Source organism: Corvus hawaiiensis, chromosome 5 (assembly GCF_020740725.1).
Source record: "Corvus hawaiiensis isolate bCorHaw1 chromosome 5, bCorHaw1.pri.cur, whole genome shotgun sequence".
NCBI lineage: Eukaryota > Metazoa > Chordata > Aves > Passeriformes > Corvidae > Corvus > Corvus hawaiiensis.
The window spans coordinates 72023421-72050709 of NC_063217.1; the positions used below are offsets into that span (position 1 = coordinate 72023421).

At 40.9% G+C, this 27289-nt stretch overlaps 1 protein-coding gene across 4 annotated transcripts in view; it reads left to right on the forward strand.

The window, feature by feature from the left end:
- SEC24D (SEC24 homolog D, COPII coat complex component) overlaps positions 1-23557 on the forward strand; it is a 57257-nt gene extending 33700 nt beyond the window's left edge. For all 4 annotated transcript variants that reach the window (XM_048304764.1, XM_048304761.1, XM_048304765.1 and 1 more), the window contains 15 exons: positions 6909-7047; positions 8226-8341; positions 10698-10822; positions 13281-13472; positions 14093-14186; positions 16094-16210; positions 16509-16676; positions 17147-17243; positions 17867-18012; positions 18590-18728; positions 19144-19262; positions 19931-20110; positions 20245-20436; positions 20932-21021; positions 21862-23557. In XM_048304764.1, the coding sequence (XP_048160721.1) occupies positions 6909-7047; positions 8226-8341; positions 10698-10822; positions 13281-13472; positions 14093-14186; positions 16094-16210; positions 16509-16676; positions 17147-17243; positions 17867-18012; positions 18590-18728; positions 19144-19262; positions 19931-20110; positions 20245-20436; positions 20932-21021; positions 21862-22002 (2055 nt within the window). In that variant the 3' untranslated portion in view covers positions 22003-23557. The remainder of the gene's footprint in view (positions 1-6908; positions 7048-8225; positions 8342-10697; positions 10823-13280; positions 13473-14092; positions 14187-16093; positions 16211-16508; positions 16677-17146; positions 17244-17866; positions 18013-18589; positions 18729-19143; positions 19263-19930; positions 20111-20244; positions 20437-20931; positions 21022-21861) is intronic.
- Positions 23558-27289: the final 3732 nt, after the last annotated feature.

Consider the following 27289-nt stretch of genomic DNA (forward strand, 5'->3'; position numbering starts at 1 on the left):
GTGACTTGGGAAGACAAACACCATCACTCCAAGTGTCCCCATTCCTCTTTGTTCCCCCCATTTTATATAGTGACCATGAGGCCATAGGTCTGGAATATCCCTTTGGTCAGTTGGGGTCAGCTTTCCTGGCTGTGTCTCCTCCCAGCCTCTTGTGCACCCTCAGCCTCCTCACAGCATGGCTGTACAGAAAGCAGGAAAGGCCTTGGCCCTGGGTGAACCCTGCTCAGCAAGAACAGAAACATATCTGTGTTATCGTCCCTGTGTTCAGCACATGTCCAAAACACAGCCCCATTCCAGCCACTATGAGGAAAACTAACTGTACCCCAGCCCAAAGCAGCACACGCCACAACTCAGTTCCACACAGTTGTGACACTCAGCTGTGCTACTAAAAGAGGGGAGGGTAGTTACAAGTCCCATACAAATATTATTTATGTTTGAAAGTTCTGGAGTCTGCTTGAAGCATCCCAGCTATCATAGTAACAGAAGTATTCATGGAAGAGAGACTCGGAGTGGGAACATTTTGACCTGATGTGGTATTTGTGAAGTAACAGTTAGTTTTACTATTGACCTTCAAAACTACCATCCTAGAAAGTATTTGACTTTTATAAAGGGCATTAAACTCATCTCAAATGTCCTTGCTACAGAGGTGAAGTTGTTCAGTGCTGCTTTTTGTTCACATAGCAAAAATTCTCCTTGTACTTTCTAAGTTCTCCTGTGGCAATTGGCTAGCTCTAGTTGGCTTCGGAATGCAGAATGACACTTCAGCTATGCCCAGTTCTTTCTGATTTCAGTGGAAATAAATTAATTAGTCTTAGAGGTATGTTTACTAATAAATATTGTCCAGGAAAGGCCGTACATAAGCAGAACTATTATTTCCATCTCCAATTAAAATACTCCTAAACATTTCTATACTTATTTTCTAATTAAAGTTTCTTTCTCTAATATATTCAGCTGTGCAAAAGTAGGAACCAGACAGTTCCTGTTGTGAAAGTTCTCAGGAATGCAAACATGAGTAGTCAGTTCAAAAAGTCACAGTAATGCCTTTTAACAAAAGAGAAACAGCCCTGGTTTTGAGAAGGAAGGAAGCCTTTCACTCATTGGATTTTCATGCATGATCTTAGGTCAGCAATTGCTTTTCTCTCATATGCTGATAAAATATATTAGTATATGTACACATATCTGTCGAGCCACTTATATGTATATATGTGTGTGTGTGTGTGTGTGTGTATAAAAAGAAAAAAAATCCCAACATCTAATTGGCCCCTAAAGTTGCTAATAGCCCAGCAGGCCAAAATGGATCTGAAATCCAAAGTGGGGTTTTGGTTTTGTTATTGCTGTGAAGATGTGAATAACACTGATAATGTTCTAATACAGAATTTCATCTAGGAGAGTGTTGCCTCAGAGGTCACTATACCACACTTAAATTCACATATAAACTGAAATAGTTGTTCTCTAAACCTAGAGCTGCATGTTCCATGAGGACTGTTTGGAGTGTTGCTTTATTGCCTGTCCTAGGGATATAGAAGTGGTCACAGCTTTGTTTGCATTAAATGGTCTTGGACTTTTTAAAACAGAATGGATGTGCCAAGTAACCCATTGTCTTTGTGTTTTACAGGCTGTGCCTGTGTTTTAAATTGTGGTGTTAGGTTTATCATTTATTTAGCCATATTAAAAAAAATCATGAGAGGATAAACTTACCTTGATAAGACCATACAGCACCATACAGTAAGAGACTGGGCCTGTTAGGAAATCAGTATTTAGTGCCCAAATTCAGTCTGACATTTTGAAGATCCTCTAGAACTTTCCTGCAGTGATTTGCAAAAAACCAGAAATCATACCTGAATGATGTGTCTTTTAAGAGTTCTGTTTGGTTTTGTCAAGTAAGCCAGATGGAGATCATATCACTGAAAATCCAACTTCTAATTTTAATGTGAAAATCTTATGACCAGTAAAGCTAATCCCTTGTAATTATTACTTACCATTTCTGCAGAGAAGCTTTCTGAACCTTGCCTGTGTTACTTTTCAGTGGTGTTACAGCCAGTGTAACAATCTTGCCCAGAAGTCTCAGACAAGGACTGCAGTGCTGGACCACCTGTGATACTGATAAGGTGGGAAGTGGAGCTGTGGATTGGTACAGCCATGGACCTCAGCCCTGGCATGTGATTTAACATGTGCTTATCAGCCTCAGGGGTGCTAACAGCAACAGCAGTGCTGTCCTAGGGCGGTTATGTCTGGCCCTTGTTCTTCCCTTGTGTTTGTGCCTCTGCAGCAGCTCCCACTCCTGCTGGGTTGAGGATAGACTGGGCTGAGGCAGGTCTGGTTGAGACCTGATTGATTTCAAGTGCTAACATTGTGGAAGCGTGTTGTGCAGCACCGTTTCTTGATTAGCCAATTTCACGCTCCTGCTTCTATCATCAGTTAATCCTGGCTGCTGGCTTTCCCTCGAGATGCAGCATGTCTCTGCATCCAAAGAGCAGTCAGCACTGCAAAGCTGAGAGGTGCTGCAGAGCACTGCCCTGTTAAATGCTTGGGGTCATGACCAGCAGAACTTGGGGTGCCTCTCTCAAGCATGGGTAGTGAACTTTTTTCCTTTTTTTTTCCCCTCTCCTCCTGTCACCTGTATGATACAGGAGTTCTAAAGAAGTAAGCTAATGAACTTTGGTATTTCTTTACATCAACGTTTTACCATTATTACATGTATTTTCCCCCCATCCTCAAACTTTTAAGAATCCCTCTTCTCACGTTGAGTGGAGTGTAGTCTGTATCTATATTCTTCATGCTGCCAGCTCTATTCAGTTAATTGCAATATTCCCCTTAAAAAGGGAGTGCTGAGTGAGGATTTCAGGAATAGGCTGTGGTGTGATACGCAGAAACTGGTAACTCGTTTCTGTTTATTTTCCTACACACTGGGTCATATCCCCTGTGCAGTGTCCACTTGAAATTCAGCTACCGTGCCATGCTGTGTTTCGCAGTGCTGTGTGTGCAGGGGAATGTGCAGCCTGGGCCTGGAGGGGCTTTGAGCAAGGAGCTTTGAACATGCTTTTGGCATTTTTATGTGGTCTGTGAAAACCAGGATAGATCCAGGAGACCCTGTGTATCATGTGGATGATGCTTTAACCTTGCTGCAGTCTTGGAAGCAAACAAGGAAATCGATGGAAAAGACGTGTGGTATGGAAAATACTTGAACCTGCTGTGAACCTTGCAGAGGAGATAGTCCAAATTGGCCTGAGTCATCAGCTGAGGAGGCTGAGCATGTTCAACATCTGAAAACCAAGAATAGGCAAAATAACTGCTGCCTTCAGAGGGAATGGCTTCTGATAAAAGACAGTGGGAACATCACAAAGGGAAATGCTTTCTTGACGTTTTAATGTGAATCAGTAAAGCAACTCAAAAGCAAAGGATTATTTGTAGACTGGTTAATGTTTCTCAAAAGCAATCTATGATGATAGAATAAAAGAAAACAAACCCCTTCAACAGTGCTAGGAAACAGAGACACTTTGGTTCATGACCTAGTTTTTTTCCATAAACATCAGTGTTATACTTCAGAATTCTCTTTGATTATCCAGAGGAGTTTTTTGTCATCTTTTTGCTGTACTAATTAAATACAGCATTTTCTTGGGGCAGCGGTGCCACACTTGGACAAAGCCTTCTCCTTTGTTCATTAGAAAGTTATGTTGTATAGCATATCTTGAAATTCTCATAGGAATATTTTAGTGACTAGATTTGCATCAATGTCAGTAACAATTCTAGAAGCACTGCTGACACAGTGTAAGGGTGTGATAGAGACACTGTCTGATAAATGGCTCATTTTCTTCAGTATCTGTATGTGCCTCTCTTGTTCTCCAGAGGATCTCTCACGCAGGATTTTTCTCTTGAAGATGCTTTCCCAGAGATGTGCCATGATGATCTGGAGCTTTAGCACAGTCCTTACTTGTACGCTTACGATTTGCAGCTGTGGTCCAGATCCTGCAATATGAGTATGGTGATAGTTTGCAGGCATCACCCTCAGGAGCGTGTCAGGACTTCATTTTTATAGCAAGCAATAGAAATTCAGCTTTCTCAGACTTTAAAGTGCAGGTTACAGTCCCTTTGGAAATTTTTATGGATGTGTTTTATCTTGGAGCTGTGCCACCAATGTCTGTCTGTTGCTTTGTGATATTTTTCTGACTCCTGAGAGATGGTCTTGCTGAAATATTTCCAAAACAAAACTCCTCTTACTGCAGCTACATTTGGGGTTAAGTTATGGTTTATCAGATCAACTTTCAGGGCTTACACTTCAGTAGGGCCTCAAGCTTCTAGAGAAATTAAAGTTTGTGCAGGTCCCTTGCAGCATTTTCCATTTCCTTTGCTTTAACCTAAAATTACAATGTTGTGCCTCTCAGCAAAACTGATTCTTTCTGAGAGAGGAGAGGAAGAAAATGCTGATACTTTTTAGGTGGAAAGGTAAAAGAAACAGGAGTATTGCATTTACTTAAAAAAAAAAAAAAACCAAAAAACAAAAGAAAAGCCCCCAAAATTAAAAAATGTTTTTTTAATTTTATCCCATTCCTCTGCTCCTGTGAGAGTTTGCCACTGATTTCAATGGGAACATACAGATCTCTCTGCTTTTTTTTCTGGTGAACAGTGACATCTACAGAGAGTGGAGCTCAGCAAACAAGACTTTCCCATTCAGTACCACTTTTTTTTTTTTTTTTTACTGGTCTGATTTTATGTATCGTTAATTTAAACTCAGGACTTTATGCATGCACAGTATTACTTACCTTTGTACATTCCCACAGAAATCTACTCTTTTTTTAAAAGTTATTTTACCCTGACAGAAATTACTTTGATGTTTGGAAGTGCAATAGCAGTTTACACACTGAGCTAGAAATTCCTTTCTCTTGATGTGGTGGTGGGATGTCTGGTTCTACAGTGCAGTGCGCTGAAAGATTGCAGCTTTTTGGAGATAAAGTTTCTTTCACAACTGTGTTGGTCACATCAAGAAGTGGATTTTTGATGCTTTTGGTCTGAGTTCTTATTCTGAAATTATACAGATAGCTTTTTCAGTACATGTGTTCATTATTGATGTAAAATATTTAAAGAAAACACTAAAATTTAAATTCCATTTATTTTCAGAAACATTCAAATTAATAAATCAGTAAGGGTACAAATAGGGCTTTTTAAAAAAAAAAAAACTATTCTTTGTTAGACAAACTCCTTAATTCTGTCACATAGATTTTTGGTTGGCTTTTTTCATGGGTTTATTTTTTTTCCCTTTAATTTTTTTGTCTTCAAGAAGGTAATTTATTACATGTGTGTAAGAATGCAGATACTGCAGCTCTGAACTTCATGGCATTTATTTTTTTATTGTTCTTGTTTGTGCCTTTTATGTAAAACTATTAATTTTGGTACATCAAAATGTGAACATTTTGGGGGTAATTTTTCTTGGATATCATTAAATGTATCAAACCAAGGTTTAAAGTTACTGAATCAGTGTGTATAAATGCATGAGGAGTTGGTTTAATCTTGGGTTTTTCCCCTACCAGGTCAGATATTATGGTAGTATTAACTGCAAACCAGATCCAGGTCTCATTAAACTAATACAGTAGAATGATAATCAGAAAATTGCCAAGTAATGAACAAAACCCAGAACTTTTAAACCTTATTAAGCCATTGTGGCTGATGAGCAAGTTTCATAGCCAAGGCTTTCATGTCTGAAAAATGACCCTGGTATTTGCCAGCTGGCATTATTGGTTAATTTGGGTTAGACTCAATTTGCGTAGAGGAAAGAACACAAGGTGAAAGAGTATCTCTGTGGAGCAGGAGGGAGCTCTTAAAATCCGTGTAGTAAAAATCTACTTGTATGTAGAAAATCTTTGGCAAAATGCATCCTTATGCAGCAGTAAAAGATAAAGTGTATAATAAATAACATATACCCATTCCTTAAGAAAAGACAGAATAATTATTTAAAAAAAAAAAAAGAAAATAAAAAAAGAATGTACTAGTGTGATGTGTTCGCATTGAAAGGCATTGTCAGCATTTTTTCCTCTTGTAGGGATCTGCTGTGTCCAAACTCTGGATATTTCTTATTCTTACCTTTTGAGATATTTAGCTGGGGATGAAGGGAGTGAAAAAAAAAAAAAAGCATTTCATAAATAATTGAGCAAACTTCCATTTCTGTAGTGGTTTCAAGTATGACTTTTCTAACTTTAAGAATAATCACAGGAATCTTTCATTTGCTGCAGTTTCTATGGAAAGAGGCGTCTGGAAAATGTCTTCTCTTAGCTGTGGGTTTTGGCAGGGGCTGTAAGCAAGTGTGGTCAGTGTAATTAAACTGACAAGTGCTTGAGGTACTGTACTTGTTTGCTGTGTGTACTTTCCTTCAGTAAATATTAGTATTTCTCCTAAATCTCCCCCTCTAGCTGGTGACTGTGACATCGTTTAAACTGGAGTGTAGCATGTAACAAGGCAGCATGGGAAGCAGCATTTAGGACAAAATATTAGAAGCTTTCTCAGCAAATACCCTTTTGCAATTGATGAGCAGTGGTAGATTTCTTCAGGAAAAGCTCAATCTAACAGAGAAGGCAAAAGACCTGACTCCAGCAGATTTCTCTTAGTGAGCTGCAAAAATTATCCTTTGCTGGAGAAAATCAACCTGGGGCCCTAAACTTCCAATGCTTGCAAAACATTGTAGGGTTTTGGTCTGAATCGTTACTGTTTTTCTGATAAACATGAGAATACGGCCTTGAACTTGTAAATTTAGCCCCTGAGGGGATCTCTGGGGCTCAACAGTTTTTGTGTGAGTGCTGAACAGTAAGTGATCTCTTAATCAGATGATCTCTAGCAAGAATTAAATCTGAATTAACTCTTTCTAGCTCTCCTTGGTTTCATGTTTACATTGCTCTCTCTCTGTACCTCTTCCTCTACAGACACCTCTTTATCTTGTAAACCATGGGGAGACTGGACCCATCCGGTGCAACCGCTGCAAAGCTTACATGTGTCCCTTCATGCAGTTCATTGAAGGTGGGAGGAGGTATCAGTGTGCATTTTGTAACTGTATAAATGATGGTAAGTAATGTTTCTCTAATCTGGAATTCATGCAAATTCCATAAGACTAAAAAGAAACTGTATCCCTAAAATTATTTTCTTGACTTGATGAAAAAATAGTTTAGGGAGGTACAGTAATTTGGCTTATTTCACGAATGAAAAAAAAAATCACTTCCCAAGAATAGTAGAGGGAAACATTTGTTCAGTACAGTTTAAAAAAAAAGTATGAAAAATAATGCTGACTCATGAAGTGCAGTCTGGTGTGATCAAAACTTTATTTTAAAAATTTTATGACAATGTAGGATACAGAACTGCTTGTGTTGTTAATTGAAAGTAATTTTTGTGCTGAAAGAAAACATTAATTTCTTCAAGAAATGCAAATACATACAGCAAGAAGCAAATATTTGGGCCTATGTTAGCTTCATCCTGTGCATGACTGTGGATGCAATGGTTAAATAAGCTATTAATCTTACTGTGACAAGTGTTGGTTTTCACAGAAGATGCCATGCCATATTTGTTCAAGTGTGCTGCATGTGACTCATAACTGTTCTTGTGCTCTTGGCGAAATCCCAAATCTTTGCCAGAACTAGCCTTTCTAGACATTTGTATTGAGCTGGATTTCCTCAGCTGGATCACAGGGGCATGGTGCTTTCCCTAATACAGTCATCTTTTCAACTCTGAAACGTGAACCTCGTCAGACTCGGTCCAACTGCTTTTCTGCCTGGAGCTCTAATGTTTGTGCAGGCATAGCAGATAATAAATTTCATAGTTTGTTAACAATTTAAACTCTCATAAAGGGAAATTTAAATGCACTGGGAACACTTAAAGAAAGACATTTAAGTTGCAGTAGCATTTTAAATCAGCTGGTATTACTATGGTGTCTTTTATCCAAGTCAGAAAGCACTTAAAAAAAACCCCTTTGATAAGGACTAAAAATGGCAAAGAAACTAGGTTGATATTCCCCTCACTCACATACACATGCATGCACTTTGGCTGGCAAAAATGTGAAAAATAAGCATTCTGAATATGTATTCATTGAGGACCCATGAGACTAGCTCTGTGTAAATTGTTGGTGCAAACCCACTTGATTTCTTACTGCTTTGGAGTATATCACATCTGCTAAAAGAATCTTGACTCAGTGTTGTTCCCCTCTTTCCCCAATTATAAATGTTTTTTCCTGTTCTTGTGTTGGCTTGTAGTCCCTCCATTCTTCTTTCAACACCTGGACCACATGGGCCGGCGGATAGACCACTACGAAAGGCCAGAGCTGTCCCTGGGATCTTACGAATACGTGGCTACTTCAGATTATTGCCGAGTGAGTATTGTCAGTGTGCAAACCAGTGTACAGTGTTATGGCAAAACAGACAAGCTCCTTTAAATCCTTAGAGTAAGTGCACTTGTAAGATGGATATCAGCTTCAGAAACATTCTAGGAAATACAGGTGGGTGTGGAGAATACTATGGTTTGTTCTTTTGTGCTGCGGAGCGTGAGACAAGCAAAGTAAGAATAACAAGCAGTGCAGCAAAATCGTGGATCACCAGTCTTTAAGTGAGGCATGTGTTTGGTCTTACCCAGCATGTTGTGCTGTTCAGGGGATATCTTTGAAATTCTGCTGCATTGTTGCATTTTAGATGTATGTCTTCTACTGATTTTGAAGACAGGCACATGCCTAAATTGCCTTCCCAATACCCAAAACCTTAGCAAGGGAATTTGACCTTGTAATCCATTCCTGGCAAGAGTCGTCTTAGTGTTCCGACCAATAAGTTACAGTGGAATGGGTTCTCTCTCCTAGTATCAACTCACTGAAGAACTCAGTCCAGAGCCCACTCATGTTACTCTAAATATTTGTAGTTGGTTTTATTACAGAACTCTATTTGATACTTCTGAAAACATAAATTACTTAATCTTTTAAAACTTCAGCTCATTTTACAAAACTACAAGTGTGACTTCATCTGACCACAGCATGGACATATTTTTCTGTTCTTGCTGGAATTAGGCAGAATTTTCTTCCTGTGAGTGGAGCCATGATAAGGTTAGAAAAGGCATCTGGGTCCTACACAATCTTGAAGTAGCTACCAGTAACTTCTTCAGACCATTAAATTACTGCTGATATGAAGGAAAGGAAAAGGTTCAGTTCTGCTTGCTTACTAGAGCACTACTCCAAAATCCAGTGAGATCTATGAGATAACCTATAAGATTTGATTGAAACCTGGGTTAAACCCCAAAACAGGAGAGAATTGTGGTGAGATGTTGCAGAAATACAGTGTGGGACGCTCAGTGTACATCCAGTGTAACTCCATCAAATTCTGAAGCCTCAACTTCTGCCATATAACTTAAATCAGGGAGTTTCCCTGAGAAGTCATCCAGTATGGTCTGCCTGCTTGCTACAAAGATGCATCCACATACTTACTGCAATGTTACAAAAAAGAACCTCTTAAAAAATAACACTCTGTGCTGGAAATGCTAAGTCATTAAATGTTACAGAAGTTAGCATTATTTTGTAATTCACTTCTCATTTGGCTCCAAGTTGCAGAGGTTCCCTTCTTTTATAAATTCAGTTCAAGACCAGAACTGAGAAGTCATTTCCTTATGTGCTTATCAAATGACAAGGATGAACAGCTACAAAAAATTTTAACAAATCCCAGCTGGTTTGCATTATTGCACTCCTGCTAAGCGGATGTGGTGAGAGCCACAAGTCCGCGTTTCTGCCATATATTTGTCAGAACTTAGGCAGAGATTCTTTCGAAATGCTGATCTGATACAATCGTTTAGAAGCAGTTTTTGGTGCAGTTTCTGAAATGAGAATCCAAGTAGAGTAAACAGAACAATTTTGAAAAATACTGCCTGGTTTTGGTTCCGTGGAATTAATCCTGATTTACATGAGTCAAATGAGTGAGATCAAGGGTATAATGTTTAGTTTTGTTTAAAGTTTGCCAGGGACTAAGGATAAGTCATGACTAAAGGGTTAGATGAATTTTTTTTAAATGGAATTTTTCTAGGGTTTAGTTTAACAAGTATAATTTGTTTAAGAGGTCAGAACTCTATATGAAGGCAGTAGAACAGTATAATGAAAAAGCTGTCCTGAATTTGACACCAAATAATGACTACTACTCATTTAATGGGAATTAAGAAAACTCATTTTAGGGAGTATGATGTTTACTCTTGCTCCGTTCATTTCATGTTAACTTTCTAGGTACATCTCTTGGCATTACTTTTTTTTTAAACACACCTTCCTCTTACTTTTTCTTACTTACAGAAACTTGTGTCAGTACTGTATGCACAATTTGTATGCCACTTACACTGTGGGTAAGAGGAACTCCCAAAGGAAAGCAGGGATACAGAAAAAAGCCAAAAGGCAAATCTGTTTAAACACTTGAGTTTCAGCAGAAAAGTTTGTGCTTCAACTTATCGAATGAACTGTTACCCTTTAGATATTTTATTCTGTTAGGATGCTGTTTTCCAGGGATAATGTTTTATTCCAGGGCTGGACTTTAGCCAATGCATGTCAGCTTTCTGCAATAGTTACTACTTACGATACACAGCATTTTTCAAACAACTGAGCACTGTCTTTACATTGCCTTAAGGTACCACCTCTAAATTTTTTCCTCATAACAGGACACTGTGTAGTTTTCCTGGTGAATGGTCTTTTTTTTTTTTTTTTTTCTGTGTAGGACAAGAAGCCTCCAAATCCACCAGCTTTTATCTTCATGATTGATGTATCATACAGAAACATAAAGAGTGGCCTAGTGAAACTCATATGTGATGAACTGAAGACTCTGCTAGATAAACTTCCAAGGTAGAGACATTAGTGTGCTTGGCTTAACTCAGTACACTGCACTTCTCATGCAGCTTTGCATGCTGAAAGGCAAAAACCAAGCTATGGAAAATGTCAAAGTTTCCAGTACAGGAATTTTTTGAGTGATAGTGACCAAATGTTAATTTTTAGCACTGCTGGCAATTCTTACACGTGGATGTCTGGGCTTACTGTATGAACAGAAAGAATCTGCCAAGCTACTGCATGTGGAGCTTGCATTCTTTTCCTTTCTTGCAGTGAACTCTAGTGGTGATATCAGCTCAGTCACAGCCCGTAGCTTTGACTTCACTTGCTGTGGTTGTGTTCACTGCAGTCCTGCTTTTCTCAATGATTTAAACAGGGAAATACCCCAAACAGAATACTCGGGAGTAGCCAGTCTCTCTAAAGGCATAGTGTTGGTGGCTTGTATCTTTAGCTCTTACTGTTAATTAGCAAAACTTTTAAAGCTTCTTGCTGCACTGTGAGACTTCTCTGTCCTGGTTTGTATCTGAGAGGAGAGCAAATCTTGTAGGCAACAACCACTTTATGAAATAGAGCACATGTGCTTTGTGAGCGTGAAATACACAGCAGTAGTATTGCTACTGGTCAATATTATTGATAGTGTATTTAGTATATTATTGATAGTGTATTTTAGTGTAGTTTAGTATAGTTTTTTGTGTATTTAGTGTAGTTTTCAATAGAATTTAAATAACGCAGACATGTAGTGAAATGAGAGTAGTGGAAGACTGAAAAATGAAGTAGACAAGATGTTTCTTGTCTACATATAAAGGTACATAAAAAAAAGAACATCCAAAAAGAAAATGCATTCTAAGTAACAATGCTTGCACAGGGAGAACAGATTTAAGAATTGGAGAGAGCAGTGTGAGGAAGGGTGGGAGATGACATCCTTGGGACAATCTGGGATATGTTAAAAATCCTTTTTCTTATGGTCTTCTGGGATCCCTGTACTGAAAAGAAATTCCAATCCAGGGTGAGGCTTTAGCTTATCAGATGCCCATGTAAGGCCGTCTTTCAAGTAGTTTTTCACTGAAGATTACACTGGAGACACAAGTGTTTGATATTATGCTGAACATCTCTCAGAGCTTTCCATGAGAATTGGTCATGACTCTGAAGAAAATAAGAGGCATGAGTGGGAGTAACAAAAAGCATTTGGCAGTTTGGAAACTTGACTAGGGCAAGTAGAGGAGGAATGAAAGCAAGTATATCCAAAAGAGACGTATTCATCCTTCTCACCAGCACTCTGCTGAGATCTGCTGTGAAATAATTTGGCCCAGGGTTTTCATGTCCACTGAAAAAAAGCAATAAAAGAAATAGAGAAAGCCAGGCCCTTCAGTTTCCTCAGGCCCTTCAGTTCCTCAGAACAATACTAATTTAAAAGAAGACAAGAATAAGGCATTCCACCAAAATTTGTGGTGAAAGTTTTACTATGTTGCTTAGACACGGAGGTCACTATATGTTCATTTTCTGTTGCTGGACAAAGACACCTGCAGAAATATTCTGCTGTTCCCACATGAGGGAAAATCTCTCTGCAGGGAATTCACCTTGAGCTTCTGTCTGTGAGAGGAAGGACTTGGGGTAGCAAAAAAATCTGTGGCACAAAAAGTCCTTGCTCACTGAAATTTTTGAGCAGATGTTTTCAAGACTGTGTTCCAAACCAAAACCTCACCCCTGACTGTATTTTGAGAAAGACTGAGAAATGTGTTTATAGAAATTGTGCTTATGAGCTCAGAAAATCGGATAATGAGTTGTGCAGTTATGATTTTTAGGTACATAATTAAAAAACCAAAACAACCAAAGACCATTTGAATGTGTTTCTGTGCATGTGAGTCAGGTTCTCCTTGTGAGACTTTAAAAAGAACTAAACAGTGAGCTCCAGAGGCAATTGACTGTTTAAAGCTAACCTTTAAAACAATGATAGAACTTGGTTGAAGTGGGACAGTGCAGACTGACACTGGTAAGAGCAATATCTGGAATAAAGGTCCTAAACACCTGAGGTGTAACACCTTTGGGACTGGGGTGATGCAGATGCTTCTTTTTGAAGTAGGAAAGTGCTGTATGTATAGAAATTCAATAGGCCTTGGTCCTCATCAAGCTCCATAACGAATTGTCCTGTTCTCTCTTTCCCAAGTTAGGATGTCAACATGGTTTAGTCTTTATCTTTGGGATTTTTGACTGTTTGAATGGGATGCACCATTCATAGGGTTGATGTAACTTTATAACTTTTGAAAAAAAATAGACAATAGAGCAGTTGATTTTATTGGGGTGTTTGAATTTGACCTAAGGCAAAGATTGAGGCCATTACATCTGCTTGGTTGTTGTTTGCTTTGTGGTTCCCAGTACAGATAATAATCACAGAGCAGCCTTGCATGTCAAAGGAATGCTTTTATTGCAAGGTCAGGATTTCAGAATTATAACCAGTTGGGTTTTGTTTTTCTTACAGAGAAGAGCAAGAAGAATCCTCAGCAATTCGAGTTGGTTTTGTCACTTATAACAAGGTCCTTCACTTCTTCAATGTAAAAAGCAGCTTAGCTCAGCCTCAGATGATGGTGGTCACAGATGTGGCAGAAGTTTTTGTTCCTTTGCTGGATGGTTTCCTTGTTGACTTTGAGGAATCTCGATCAGTTGTTACCAAGTAAAGTACAATTATACTTCATGAGAATAAGATGTGAATGCTTATGATGTGCATTATGCCTTCTAGTCAGTTGGGTTTTGGGCCATACAGGTATCCATTGAGGTACTTCAGAAGCCAGCAGGTGCTTCAAGCTCCGTGTTTTCACCTATGAGGCAAAAAAAAAAGCAATAGTCACAGCCTCCCAGTGATGAACTGGAAAGTTTATGTGGGCCAGGTGTAAACCATCTTCAGCTATGCTGCCTCAGAACTGGGAGGGAGTGTGGCTCTGAGCCATATTGTGTTTTCCCTCTTGCAGTGCACATGATGTGCACATGATCTTAGGACTCTGAAGTCCTTACAGCACACCAGAACTACTTAATGGTTAGCTATTTTTTATTTATTGCATGTTCCTTTAGGTTACGAGCTTTGAAATAATGCATCTCATAGAATTAAAAAACATGTGTTTTCTTTTATTCTGTCTGGGGTCCTAAGAAATTGAGGAAGGAACATATATATTATCTTTTGCACTATAAATTTTTATGAAAAACATCATTCTGTGTGAAGACTTGGTATGTTACAAGGTATGTTTGGGGATTACCATACACTGACCAGTTGAGACACTGATCCTTTTTCTTTCATAGCTTGTTGGACCAGATTCCAGAGTTGTTTGCAGACACTAACGAGAGTGAGACCATCTTCGCTCCTGTTATCCAGGCTGGCATGGAGGCACTAAAGGTTAGAACATTGCTCTCTGTCAGAGAAGCAGCTTGAAATTGGGTTTGCTAAAAGCCAGTCCCATCACAATGGGAAATTAGGGGATAAAACGTCATTGATTGTTTCCAGCGCTAACGTTCCGTTATTCTAACAGTACCTCCGAACTGCTGTAGTCAAAATAAGAACTGACAAGCATAACATCTGTTCCCAGATGTTCCTGTTGAGGGAAACCAGTCCCTAGAGTCTGTTCCATGTAAGAGGGATGTTCAGGAGAAGATGAGGAGCAGGAGTCCGTTTCTTGTTCAGCATTTAAGAGAAACAAAGATGTGTTTAGTTACAACGGAACAAATCAATACTCTTGTGTTTGCACAGAAAGCCAGCCCTCACAAGTGTGAGGAAAGGGCAGGAAAGTCAGTATAATAATAATAGTAATAATAATAATATCCGACTTTGCTCTGGTTATTCTCTTGCTTCTGCAAAACTTCTTGTGCAAAACCGGATATTTATGACTATCTGTCTGTGACCGAATCAGGCCGTGGCTGGAGGGTTTCCGTTCAGCCGACAGTTCTCCCAGCTTGGATATAGCTGGCAGGGAATCCACAGGCCAAGGTGCTGCCTAGTTGCTGTCTGTATGTCCGGGATATCCCCTGAGGTGCTGACATTCTCATGGAGCATTGTCAGTCAAATGCACCCCACCCTGGTTCACCACGAGATCTGTAGGGGCAGAATACAGCCAGCGATGCTTTAAAATGGTTAATTTATCTGTGAGCTTTGTATGAGTAAAGCATTAACTTTGAGTACATGAATTTGTCGAAACAAAAATTAACATTTCTCAAATCTGTTTCTTATACATTGATTTAATACCTGCTTTCTTCTTATTTATTCATACTGCCAGCAAGTATGTGTGCAAAGCACATCTGAATGCTTTTGCCTAATACTTGGCTTCAACAGAACGAAATTAAGGGACATAATCGTAAATTTCCTTTGATGATGGCTATAAAAGAAAGCAGCTCTTAATTAAGCTTTTTATTTAGCTCAGTATTTTTAAGTTAAAATTTGTAAGGATTTTCACTGTGAATTATTCATCTGCATATGCCTTTGCTCAAGAAAACAGTTCTTGTCTAAAAAGAATAAATAGATTGTGTTGATAATATGTATATTTTAGAAGTTTTGTCAATCCAGTAGCAGTAATTCCTGATGCCTGTCAGGATAAACAGGTATTTGGGAAGTCTTTCATCCTTTAGCAGAAGGCTTCTTAAAAGGAACTGAAGAAATTGACATTCGTGATGAAAAGTAACTGTTCTTGAAATATTAGGGGTGAAACTTCAGCTCTTTGAAAAGCCAGTGCTGTCTTCAGTTGTGTTCCTGCCATAGCAGAGGGATTTCTGGTTTCCCAGAATGCCACAGCTTATTTTGAAAGGTGGAATGTCCTGTGAACATGACGATTTCTGATTTGTGTCTGCCGTCTTGGCAGTGTAAATTTCAATGTGCAATCTGCCACAGGGATGGAATTGTCACCCATTTATAAAACTGTATGGAACACCAGTGTGCCTGAACTGAGTTTTTCTGTTAAACTGCATTTCCTTTTAATTTGATCCAATGTGAGTATTTGTATTTTGATGCCTGTTGCACAGTGCTTGTATCCAATTGGAAAGTCTCCAAGAGAGGCACTCCTCCTTTTCCTCAGGAGGACATGGTGTCAGAATGCCTGGGCCGGCAAAGCTGTGTGTTGGACTGCTACTTACTGAGAGAAAAGCCCCTGTTTGTTTGGGGGCTTATTCCCTCAGGCTCTGAGTCTGGGAATGAATTCTTTACCTCCGAGGAGCTTGCAGAAAGCCTCCACTGTTCTCTGAGAGCCCCGCAGTGTGTGAGTACGGGCTTGTTAACCTTGCAGTAATAAAGGTGCCAATGTGGTGTCTTTGGAACAGGCTGCAGAACGTGCTGGGAGATTGTTCATCTTCCACTCTTCACTGCCAACTGCGGAAGCACCGGGCAAGCTGAAAAACAGAGATGACAAAAAGCTGCTCAATACAGATAAAGAGAAGGTATTTTCTGCTCTGAGCTAAGAGGGGACTGCTATTACCCTGCATTTCTCTAATAGGGCACTGATCTGTTTTCATTTACTTTCACACAGATGTGTTTGGTTATACAATGCCTCTCTAGTGGTGGGTTCTCCAAGAACATACTGAGGTGTTCCCTGCATCCATGGACAGGGGAAGCATGTTTTTGATGGTAGCCATGCCTCACTTCAAACTTCCACTTCATCCTTTTGTCTTCATCTGGTCCTTTTTGTTGTGACTAGTATCTAATGTGATGGCACTTGTATTTTTTATTCCTGTGCAGACCCTCTTCCAGCCCCAGGGAAATTATGAGGCCTTAGCTAAGAATTGTGTGGCCAACGGCTGCTGTGTGAATTTGTTCCTCTTCCCAAATCAGTACGTGGATGTAGCCTCCATAGGCCTTGTCACAATGTACACTGGTGGAACACTGTACAAGTACAACAATTTCCAGGTAAGTGGTGTAGGTTTCTTGCCTTTGAGATAGTAACAGCTGGGGGGTTGTTGTTGTTCTTCATCTCCTTTCATTCAGTGTGTGCTCGGACATTTAACTGAAAAGCAGAGTGAGTCTGGAAAACCTTGTTATCAATTCCAGGGGATAAAATTCAAACTTAGAAATGGCAGGTCAGGCTCAAGTTTGTATCTTGAAGTAGTAATAAGCTGGTTGGCATCCTAAAATTTTGCTGAAAAGTGCAGGAATGTCCAGGTAATGTCCAGGCCTAGTGATGAGTGGTGGACACTTGCATATGCCTGATTCTGATACCAACAGTCCACATTTGAAATCCTTTTTAAAGGACTCAGAGAGCTGTTAAATGTGAGCAGTTTTGCTGGGGGGAGATGGGGATCATGGGAGGGGATGTTGGGTCACTGCTGTGCTGCTGCCCTTGGGTGTTGAACCTCTGAACTTCTGCTTTGTGTTCACAGCTCGATGCTGACAGCCCCCAGTTCTTAAGTGACCTCAGGAAGGACGTCCAAAAAAAGATGGGATTTGATGCAACAATGAGGGTTCGGACAAGTACAGGTAATAGGACCCATGGGAATGAATTTTAGGTAATATAGTGCTGTGCAAATCACTTGCAAGATCAGGCTGGTTTAATTCCATTACATACCTCTTGAAAACTAATTGAATAGACTGATAAAATGCACGGCTGTGTGTATATATGTTGTTACTTATATACATATGTATATATACACACACGTACTTCCTGTATATGTCTTCTTAACAACCAATTTTCAAGTCTGGGGAGGGCTTCTGCTCACTCTGCACACAGCATGGACTGCAAGGAAGTTGTATAAAAAGCTGTTGCTGCTGGACACTGACCTGTGCCTTCATTTTCATACTCAAACGACATTCCTGTGTCTATCCAGCTTCTTTTATTCTTTCCTTCATTCTTAGCTCAATTGCAAGTGTTACAGAAAGAGACACACCCAAAGAGGCCAAGCCAGCAGTGCAGAAGCTCTGGGTATCTGAGTCACAGCTTTTCCCTTTCTCCAGGTCTTACAAATGCTGTTAGTAAGGACAGTCCCTGGGACTCATGGGGCTGTAAAGTAAAGCCCTGAGAGAAAAGGGCTCCTGCCTCAGTAAGTTATGTCAATTTAATTTGCCATTTTTAAATGAAGTGCTCTGTTTTAATCTGGCTGCAGGCTTCAGGGCTACAGACTTCTTTGGGGCAATTTACATGAACAACACCACGGATGTGGAGATGGCAGCGGTTGACTGTGACAAAGCAGTGACAGTGGAGTTCAAACACGATGATAAACTGAATGAAGACACCGGGGCCTTAATTCAGGTAAAAACCCCTAATTCATGTAATACCGTAAAATGGTGAGCAAGACCTTCTGCAGCCAGAGCAGAGAAGAAGTGATGGTGTAGGAGTGATGGGAACAAGGCACAACTTACACAGACTCTTGTGTCATAACACCACTAGTCAAAAGTGTGTTCCCCTACCTCTGTGCTGCATGTTCTATTCAGGGGTACTCAAATGCTTTTTAAACATTCACTGACACTTCATCAGCTGTTCATTTTTTTTCATTTCACTGTAAATAAATTTATTTGGAGTAAGAAATCCATTGCTACTTATATGGCAGTTGTGATTGCTGTGGCATTCCTTGTAATCTCTCTATTCAAGAGCAGTTCTCTGTTGCTGAACCTCTCCCAACTCCACAGACTGTAGGACTTTTTATAATGTTAGTATGAATAATTTACTTCGTAATGTCTGATAGACGTCCCTAAGAACCAGAGACACATATGCTGGTGCCATAGCTGCCAGCAGCGCTGCCAGGCTGCACTGGCTGCAGAAGGCATCATCTGCCTTTTGTGCACAGAGGGGGTGGCTCCAGTGGTGACAGTTTGTGCCTCTGTTGCAGTGTGCTGTTCTGTACACATCGATGAGTGGGCAGAGGCGAATCCGCATACACAACATAGGTTTGAATTGCAGCTCCCAGTTAGCTGATGTCTACAGGACTTGTGAGACTGATGCACTTATCAACTTCTTTGCCAAGTCAGGTACAGTTGCAACAGACCAGTTTTGTTTCCTTTTGCACTTTGGCATGGATGAAGGGGAAGGAAAGGGGGCTGAAGTGATTACTTAGTGGGAAATAATTTTTTATAACTTGCTGCTCCATACCTGCGCAATTCCTGAAGTATTATGAAATTGAAAAGACAAATAATTACCTATTTTAGACAAACTGCCATAAAAGTAATACTTGTGTGTAGGTAATGCACAGAACTGGGCAGGCACAGTAAGTGGCAATGGATATCCTACCTCAGTGCTGGGGGTTTGGTGGGGTTTTTGGCTGTCTATAGAAGAGACTAAAAAGCAGCCCCAGTCCTCAGGTCTGTAAAATCAGAAACGAGCAGCAGACAAAGATACTTTGAGGGAGTGTCTTTTTTAATACACACTTTTATTCTGTGTTTGTAGCTTTTAAAGCCATTCTGAGCCAGCCCCTGAAGGCAGTCAGGGACATCCTGATGAACCAGACCGCTCACATGCTGGCCTGCTACAAGAAGAACTGTGCCAGCCCAGCAGCTGTCAGCCAGGTAAAACCCACACCCAGTCCTACCCACCCAGGCTTTGCCACATGTGGACAACCACCCTGCAACATCAGCAGAGCCAGGAAGGAAAATTTCAGGACAGACGTGTCCTTTTCTTTCAAATACAATTAATGACAGGTGGGCATTCAGTGGTGGCACTTAGAGCACAGCACGCAGAAACTGTTGTTCTGGAACAAAGGCAATGCCACTGATGAAACTGACGCCTATATTCACACAAAGGGGCTCAGCCAGCCTTTTTCCTGCTGGAATTACGCACTAACTCACAAAGCTTTCATTTTTAATTGTTATGTTGTTAAAGATGGTTGTAGTATTCTACTTTTTGACAAAGCAGAGTGACTGATTTGTTTCCATTTGATTTATTCAGTCACATCTTAGTTATTCAACTCAAAAGACAGACTCAGGCTTTTCCATCCCAGCAGTGCTGCCAGTAACCACAAACCTGGGCAGTGAATTGTTCATTGTTGGTGAGGCCCAAATATATCAAACAAAACCAGAGCCACTTACTGTGGACCACTGTTCCTCTCCTTAATTCTTCAGAGAGTGCCTCAAAAATTAACAGGGTAACAGGGAGATGGCAGCAGCCAAAGCAGCAGCTACAGCTTATAGAGCAAATAATTTCTGTTGGATTCTTATTAAATGTGTTGTTTTCTCAGCTGATCCTGCCAGACACAATGAAGGTGCTGCCTGTGTACATGAACTGCCTGTTGAAGAGCTGTGTGCTGGTCGGCAGGCCCGAAATCCCAACCGATGAGAGAGCTTTCCACCGCCAGCTGGTCATGGCCATGGGGGTGGCCGACACACAGCTCTTCTTCTACCCCCTGCTGCTGCCACTTGTGAGTCAGTGGTGGATTTTTTCACTTGAACTTCTAACCCCTCTTACCTGGAAAGGACCCACTAAGATGTAGCAAGCTGTTCAATAGTTACTTTTCAAGTCAGTCCTACAGCTCTTGTGTCTTTTGCCCCGCAGCACAGCCTGGATCTGAAGAGTGATGCTGTCCCAGCTGCCGTCCGCTGCTCCGAGGAGCGTCTGTCTGAGGGAGGGGCCTTCCTGCTGGCCAACGGGCTGAGCATGTTCTTGTGGCTGGGAGCCAGCGTGTCCCCAGAGCTCATCCAAGGGCTTTTCAACGTGCCGTCCTTCGCACACATCAGCACGGAGGCCGTGAGTAGATGCGGACTTAACAGTTGAGGATTTAGCAAGACCAGATGCTAATCAGAGAAACAAGTGAGGTCTTTTTTCATCCTTCAGCCTTAAAAGCATGAACGGGTGACCGGCAGAATGTGTTTGGACACCAGAAGTGCTTTAAGTTACATGAAACTTAACACTTTGACACTCTGAGCACTAAGAGGACAGAAGCTTTCACAACTTTTTTAATGTTCTTAAACTTTGACTGTTGCAGATATTAAAGTCCTTTGAACTGTGTATTGATAAAATTATAACAAACACTTTGCAATTGTTAAGTTTCTCCTGATGATGCATTTTCATATAGTGATTATTTTAAACTGAAAAATGAGTCCTCAAATAAGACCTTTTAGTGAAGGAGGTGAGGTTTATTGGTTTAATATGAAATCCACAGTACCTTATAACATAACTATCAGCAGCTAGTCTTGGTTAGAGATGTGATTGCACTATAACAACCTGCTTTCCTTCTCACAGACATCCCTGCCTGACCTGAACAATCCATTTTCTAAGAAACTGAAGCATATCCTGGAGCAAATCCAGAGCCAGAAGCCCCACACTATGAAGGTAACTGCTTTCTGCCTCAACTCATTCCTTGTACTTGTTCAAAGGAACACTCCAGGCTTTGCCAAAACTTACCAGTGGCTGTAAAAGGTTTTTTAGGTATCAAGAGTGTGGATGCTAAAAGGCAGGAGCAGAGAAATTTTCCAGCTCTGTAGCATTTGTGAAGTCTTTCCTTTGTCATGCTTCAGCTGAGAAACAGAGAAATCCAGCTTCTCACAGCTTCTCTGTGAAAGTTTTCGTTCTCATGCGGACTGCATGGACAACAGTTTGAGAGAATGTAAACTATTTCTGCACCTGCCAGTTGTTGTGAGAACAGTGGAATTGTTTTCAGTCTTGTGAGAATAATATTTGGAAATGGGTGTCTTACTGCTCAGCCTATCACCTTCAGAGGTGGTGAGTGAATAAGCCAATCATGTAATTTCTTTATTGCAAACCACACTATCAAAGACAAGTTATTCATTAAATGGGGTCTTAGCGCTTGCTTTGGCCATATCATCTGACCTACCTGTGTCGTGATTTTGCCGTTCTCTGGGGATAACAGCTACACAGGAGTCTTCCTGCGCATGGGTGAGTTCCAGCATGATTTGTAGGCACAGACATCTCAAATGTGCTTAATTCCCAATCAAAACGGATTTTGAAAGGTAGTCAGGTTTAAAAGGTAACCATTTTATTCTGCAGTCCTCAATTCACATTAGTCTCTCCAGCTTCTGCACTGTGGAGATTTATTCGTTTTGGGGGTTTTCCCCACCTCAAGAGCATCCACTAAGAGATGTAGGAAAACCGTGCTGCCATCTAGTCTGACTGTATCCTAAAACTATCTGTCTGTACCTGTTGTCTTTGCAGCTGATGGTAGTGAAGCAACGGGAGCAGCCAGAGATGCTTTTCCGCCAGTTCCTAGTAGAAGACAAGGGTATTTATGGAGGAGCCTCATACGTGGATTTCCTCGTGTGCATTCACAAAGAGATCAGCCAGCTGCTCAGTTAAGGCAACTCAAGTAAAATGTTCAGTTCCTTTTTGCCTACGCAGGAGGGACAGTTTTTGGTGCCTGAAGGCTGGCCCACAGCTCCACTGGACCCAGGCCTTCTGCTGTGCTTTACTGGCCCTTTTCTGTGCTCTTTTTGTACGGTTTCATTTGATCCCATCTTTCCCTGAGTATTTTGCTTACTTCTTAAGCTGTAGAATAGGAAGTTCTGCACTCAGGTATTAGTCTTCTGGGAGTCCTGACTCTTTTCTCTACATGAATTGCTAGATTTCAGACTGCCAATGCTTAAGAGCATATATGGTATACATTTCTTAAAAGACAATTTAGAAAACTCTCAATTATTCCTTTTGCTAGTCATAAGTTGTAGCAGAGCTGGGAAAGATGATCAGAATCTGTACAGAGGAGGAAAAAAGACAAAACACTTCTTTTTCTAAGTGAGGACATAAAGTTGAATCAGATTGGCAGTAAACATGTAGTTCAGTTCGAAGGATTTCAAAGTCCTTCCTGTGAAGCAAATCTCTGTAAAGCAAATCCTTTTTTTCCTGGAAGGGACAAGTGTAAACTTTGTATGGAAGCAGAGCTCTAGGGACCCTTTCACAGCCAGGGTTATCCAGGAGACAGAAATGCCTCAGTTTTATAACTGGACTTGAGTAAGTGTGAAAACAGCAGGGATCACAGGAAGAACAGTAATCAAACAATCCTTTTGCCACCTTTGACAGATAATGCCACACTATTATGGTACAATTCTCTCCTCGTGGGGGCAGCAACTAGTTTAGCATACTATTTAATTACATTTTCAAAATGGCACAGGTTAGGCTTTATTTAGTACATTTGCTAACTGGAATATTCCCAACACAACTCAGAAAAATCTGTCCCTCAAAATTTCAGTGGCAGATCAACTGTGAGACAGTTGACCCATTAACCAAAGGTTATTTGTGGTGCTATAAAGCCTCTTGCTTAATAGCAGTTCTATTACATTGACCTCCTCTCCCATGACTGATGTAATCAATGGTAACTGCTTTTAAAAACAAGCCTTTGCTAATACCAATATTGAAGGTAGAATTTAGAAAGCCAGAGCCTTTGGAACAGCTGTTTACCTCAGATACTTCATCAGTCTCTCTGTCTCTTTACGACCAATGCCTCTGAACGTGAGGTTTGAACTTTGCCAAACTTGAAAAGCTATTATTAAAAAAAACAGTGCTTCAAAGAAAGCAAAAAACACTCAGAAGTAAGGTTAAGCCTCAGTAAAGGAAAAAAGTGCCTTTAAACATTTTAGTGTTGCTACTTATTATTAATTATTTAATATCCACAATAAGCAGTCAAAATGCATAATTTTTTGGTTCGACAGCTTATCTATACAGTCCTTTTCTTGTCATTGTCCAAGAGCTCTTGAAATAAGTGGCTGTATTATAAAAAGGTCCTCGGCCTGAACTCAGCTGCCAAGACAAGCACTTTTGAGCTGTAGACATTACCCTGTAAAAAGTATTTGTTGCCATTTCATTTGTAAAATGACACCAGCAACATTTGTGTAAAGAAATAAGCAATTATTAAATATAATCTGTGTGTGTGTTTATTCTTTCATACATCCCAAGTTCTCCAAGGTTTTATGGCCATGCATCCAGCAGTGAGTACACTCTAGGTCACCTTCTCGTACTGTGACTCTGAAGACAGGCAGCTTACATGGCCTCAGCATTTTCAGTGTGTTTCTGCTGTTGTCATCACCCATGGCTATGGTGAGAAGTTACGATCCAAGTGGAGCAAAGTGTCCCAAGGAGGGGCAGTTCAGAACCAAGCTCAGGTAAGCCAAAGCTGTTTGTGGCAGAGCTGCTACAGCAGAACTCTGGCCTGCCATGGGCAGTTGGTTACCTACAGTAAAGCATCACAGTGGAGAAAACAGCACATGTTGACAGCAGTCATGACAGTGACTGGTATCACACAGACATACTACACATGCAGTGCTTGGCTTCACCATAAACTGCAGGACTGTAGTATTTAACTGAGATTTACAGCAATTAGGCCTTTTTTTCTCCTTTTTCATTGCTGCAGTAATTATGTTCAAAATTACTTTTTATTTCACAGAACTTGGCCACTGCTTTCTTTTAAGCCCATGAGAATGACCCTGTTATGAAAAGGATTAGTGCAGCTGTCTTCCACATTAAGTTGACATTCAGCCCATTACACGATTGCCATTTCTGTTAAAGCAATAAAGTTGCCACCAACTTAAGCAATTCTGAAGGAGGAAACACCTTTTCTACTATATACAGAAACAGTGGGTTCATTTATCTGTCACTTTCATATTACTCAAGGTATCTTTATAAAGCCGCAAGGCTTAGAGATGTTTTCAATGCAATGGGCTTGAAATGTTCATATATCCTTTTTTAGAGTGCACTCTGGATATTAAAATCTATAGCAGGGCATAGAAAACGAGCTGAATATTCTAAAATTAATTCCGTGACTTAATGCCAGTTAAATTCCATGATCATCTCAAAACTGCTCATTAGTTTGGAGCCTGAATTCCACTCCCCTGAACAAAGCATTCAGCACCTATGAACACACACAACGAGCTGATGCTGGGGAAGAACCTCAACCCCTGGAGAGCATTGACTGCCAACCTGCACAGCACAGGCACCATTCCAGCCGGCTTCCTGTAACCAACACTGTCAGAGAGTGGAGGACACAATTCTCCAGCTGATGGCTGATTTACAATGTTCTGCAGGTGACTGGGGTCTTAAATTCCCTCTGAAGCCAAATGCTGAGACATCCTGAGTACCTAGGCAGTGCAGGTGTTGAATCCTTCACTGAATTCACAGGGTGCAAGATAGTCCCAAGTACTCTAAGCCTCCTCCAGAATGGAAAGACACGACAAGATCTAGACAGGCACCCCAAATGAGACTGGAGGCATTGTGCGTTTAATAAAAGTGGAAAGGACGAAACTCATCAGGCTCTTCATCTTCCAGGAGAGCATGCTCAAATGAAATCTTCATTTACTTGTGGTAAGTGAACACTCATCAGCTCAGTGATTCGGAGCCTTATCCTCCTGCTCCTGTGCAAGTGTTGTAAGTGAGAATTCACCTGACAACCAGTAATGCAATTAAAAGCTTTTCATCTCTAGTTACCATTTCTATATGGTTCAAATCCCAGTGACTAAGAAAATGACCTGATGTTTTTACTGTATAAGGGAGTGCGTGGTCAGTTGCTTGTTAACGACATGGACGTCACACTTTGCTGGCAAAAGTTGCCCATCCGACAGCTCGAACCGAACTTAAACTCTTTTCATGGGCATAAAAAGAGCTGGTTCTGCTGTTTGAGGGCCTGGGTGGCTCTGAGGCCTGATGAGCTTTGCTGAGGGCAGTAGGTGGAGAGGTGGACCTGTAACACTGCTCATATTCTTATATTTTCCACCTAAAGCTTGGTAGTCTCAATGGAAGAATTTTCCAACCAAGCATCATATTTCAGTGCTGGCTGCTGAAAGCTTGGATTCTGAGGTGGTGGGAGCTGGTGTGGCTGGAAGGAATTGGAACCCCCAGGCTGGGTCAGAGCCGCCTCGGGCTGGAAGGAATTGGAACCCCCAGGCCGGGTCAGAGCCGCCTCTGCCTGGAAGGAATTGGAACCCCCAGGCTGGGTCAGAGCCGCCTCGGGCTGGAAGGAACTGGAACCCCCAGGCCGGGTCAGAGCCGCCCCTGCCTGGAAGGAAATGGAACCCCCAGGCCGGGTCAGAGCCGCCTCAGGCTGGAAGGAATTGGAGCCCCCAGGCCGGGTCAGAGCCGCCTCTGCCTCAAGGGCAAAAGCGCCTCCTGGTGTCCGTATGAAAATGGGATCGACTTGTGGGAACTGCGGTCCCTGGCAGCTCTGCTCGCCGGCTGCCTCCCAGGAAAACCTAATTCCTATGGATTTGGGGAATCCCGGGATTCCGTGAAAACCCTGGCTGCTGTTTCAGTTGCGAGTGAGCCCGTCTGGCCCTGCCTCAGGATTGCCGCCATTACCACAGCCTCATCAGCTGTGGTAAAATGTTACAGTCCCGGCTCCAGAGTGGAAATTTCCTCGTGAAGTGTGGAGAAAAAAAATTTACAATTGAGTTTATAGCTCGGAAAGTGGTAAAACTACCCTTGAAGAAGTCATTAAATGTGAATTGACTCAATGAGTTCTGCCTGAATCATCAGCAAGTGTTGCACACGCACAATGTGTGTGTGAGGGGGAAGGCAGGAGCCCCGGCTGGGGACTGTTCCTGAAATCACACTGACTTTGTAGTGTTTGTTATTTTCTGTTATTTGTATTTGTCACTGAAACGTGGCTGGAAGCTGATAAAAATGCTTTGGCTAGACACAAGGGGTGCAAAGGACCAATAATATCCCACGCAGACTCTTTGGATGTGTCCCACACCAGCATTCCTCATCCACTGCCTCTGTCTCTTCCACTGAAGCTGTGACAGCACGACCAGGTATGTGCTACGTTTTTAAAAGATATTTTCTTTTTAGAGCTTTTAATTACAGATGGACAAAACTGAGAAAAAATGCAATTATAAAAATGCGTGAACTATAAAATTCTGTTGGAATTTCTCCGACCTGTAATAATTCTAATGTTTTTGTGTGATTTGTATGATGACTATTTTGCAGGGGGAAAAAAGTTTATATGAAAGTGTTCCATTATTATAAATGTCTCCCACTCAGTATGGGAGGGTTTGAGGGGGGCTGAAGCTGATGGTAACTTGCAGCCATCAGATCCTCTCAGCAACTATTCCTCTAAGTTTTTTCTAATTCATGAAATGTGAACTTCATGTCCTGGGTAGCTAGAAAATGTCTCAGGCTTTAATTGCCAAATTGTCTCCCAGCCCTAAATCTCCAACAAGCAGCCAGTGTAAACTACAGTTTAAAAGAGCCTGACTAAGAAATAACATTCTCCTTTTGAAAATATCGAGATTTTTTTTCCCCTAGAATTGATGTTAATCTTTATACCAATTGTTTCCAGAGAAGGGAAGATTTTTTTTTGAGAAGGGAAGATTTTAAATTAAGATTTTGAGAAGGGAAGATTTTAAATTAAGCCTTATTTTGTAAATTCTTGCTCAGTCCTTAGTATGTCACTATTTTGCAAACAGTGGTCCCTTGCTGAGAGCAGTGGTTATGAGCCACCATCTCTCATGGCAAGGCTGAGAATCACAGGATGGAAAAATATGTAATTCACTTATGAAAATGATTGGTATTTAGGTATAGTTCTGAGAACATGGTAAGAAGGTGGGAAAAAAGGAGAAATCATTTTCCTCTAAAGAAATCGGGCTTACAGAGTGAAATCTTA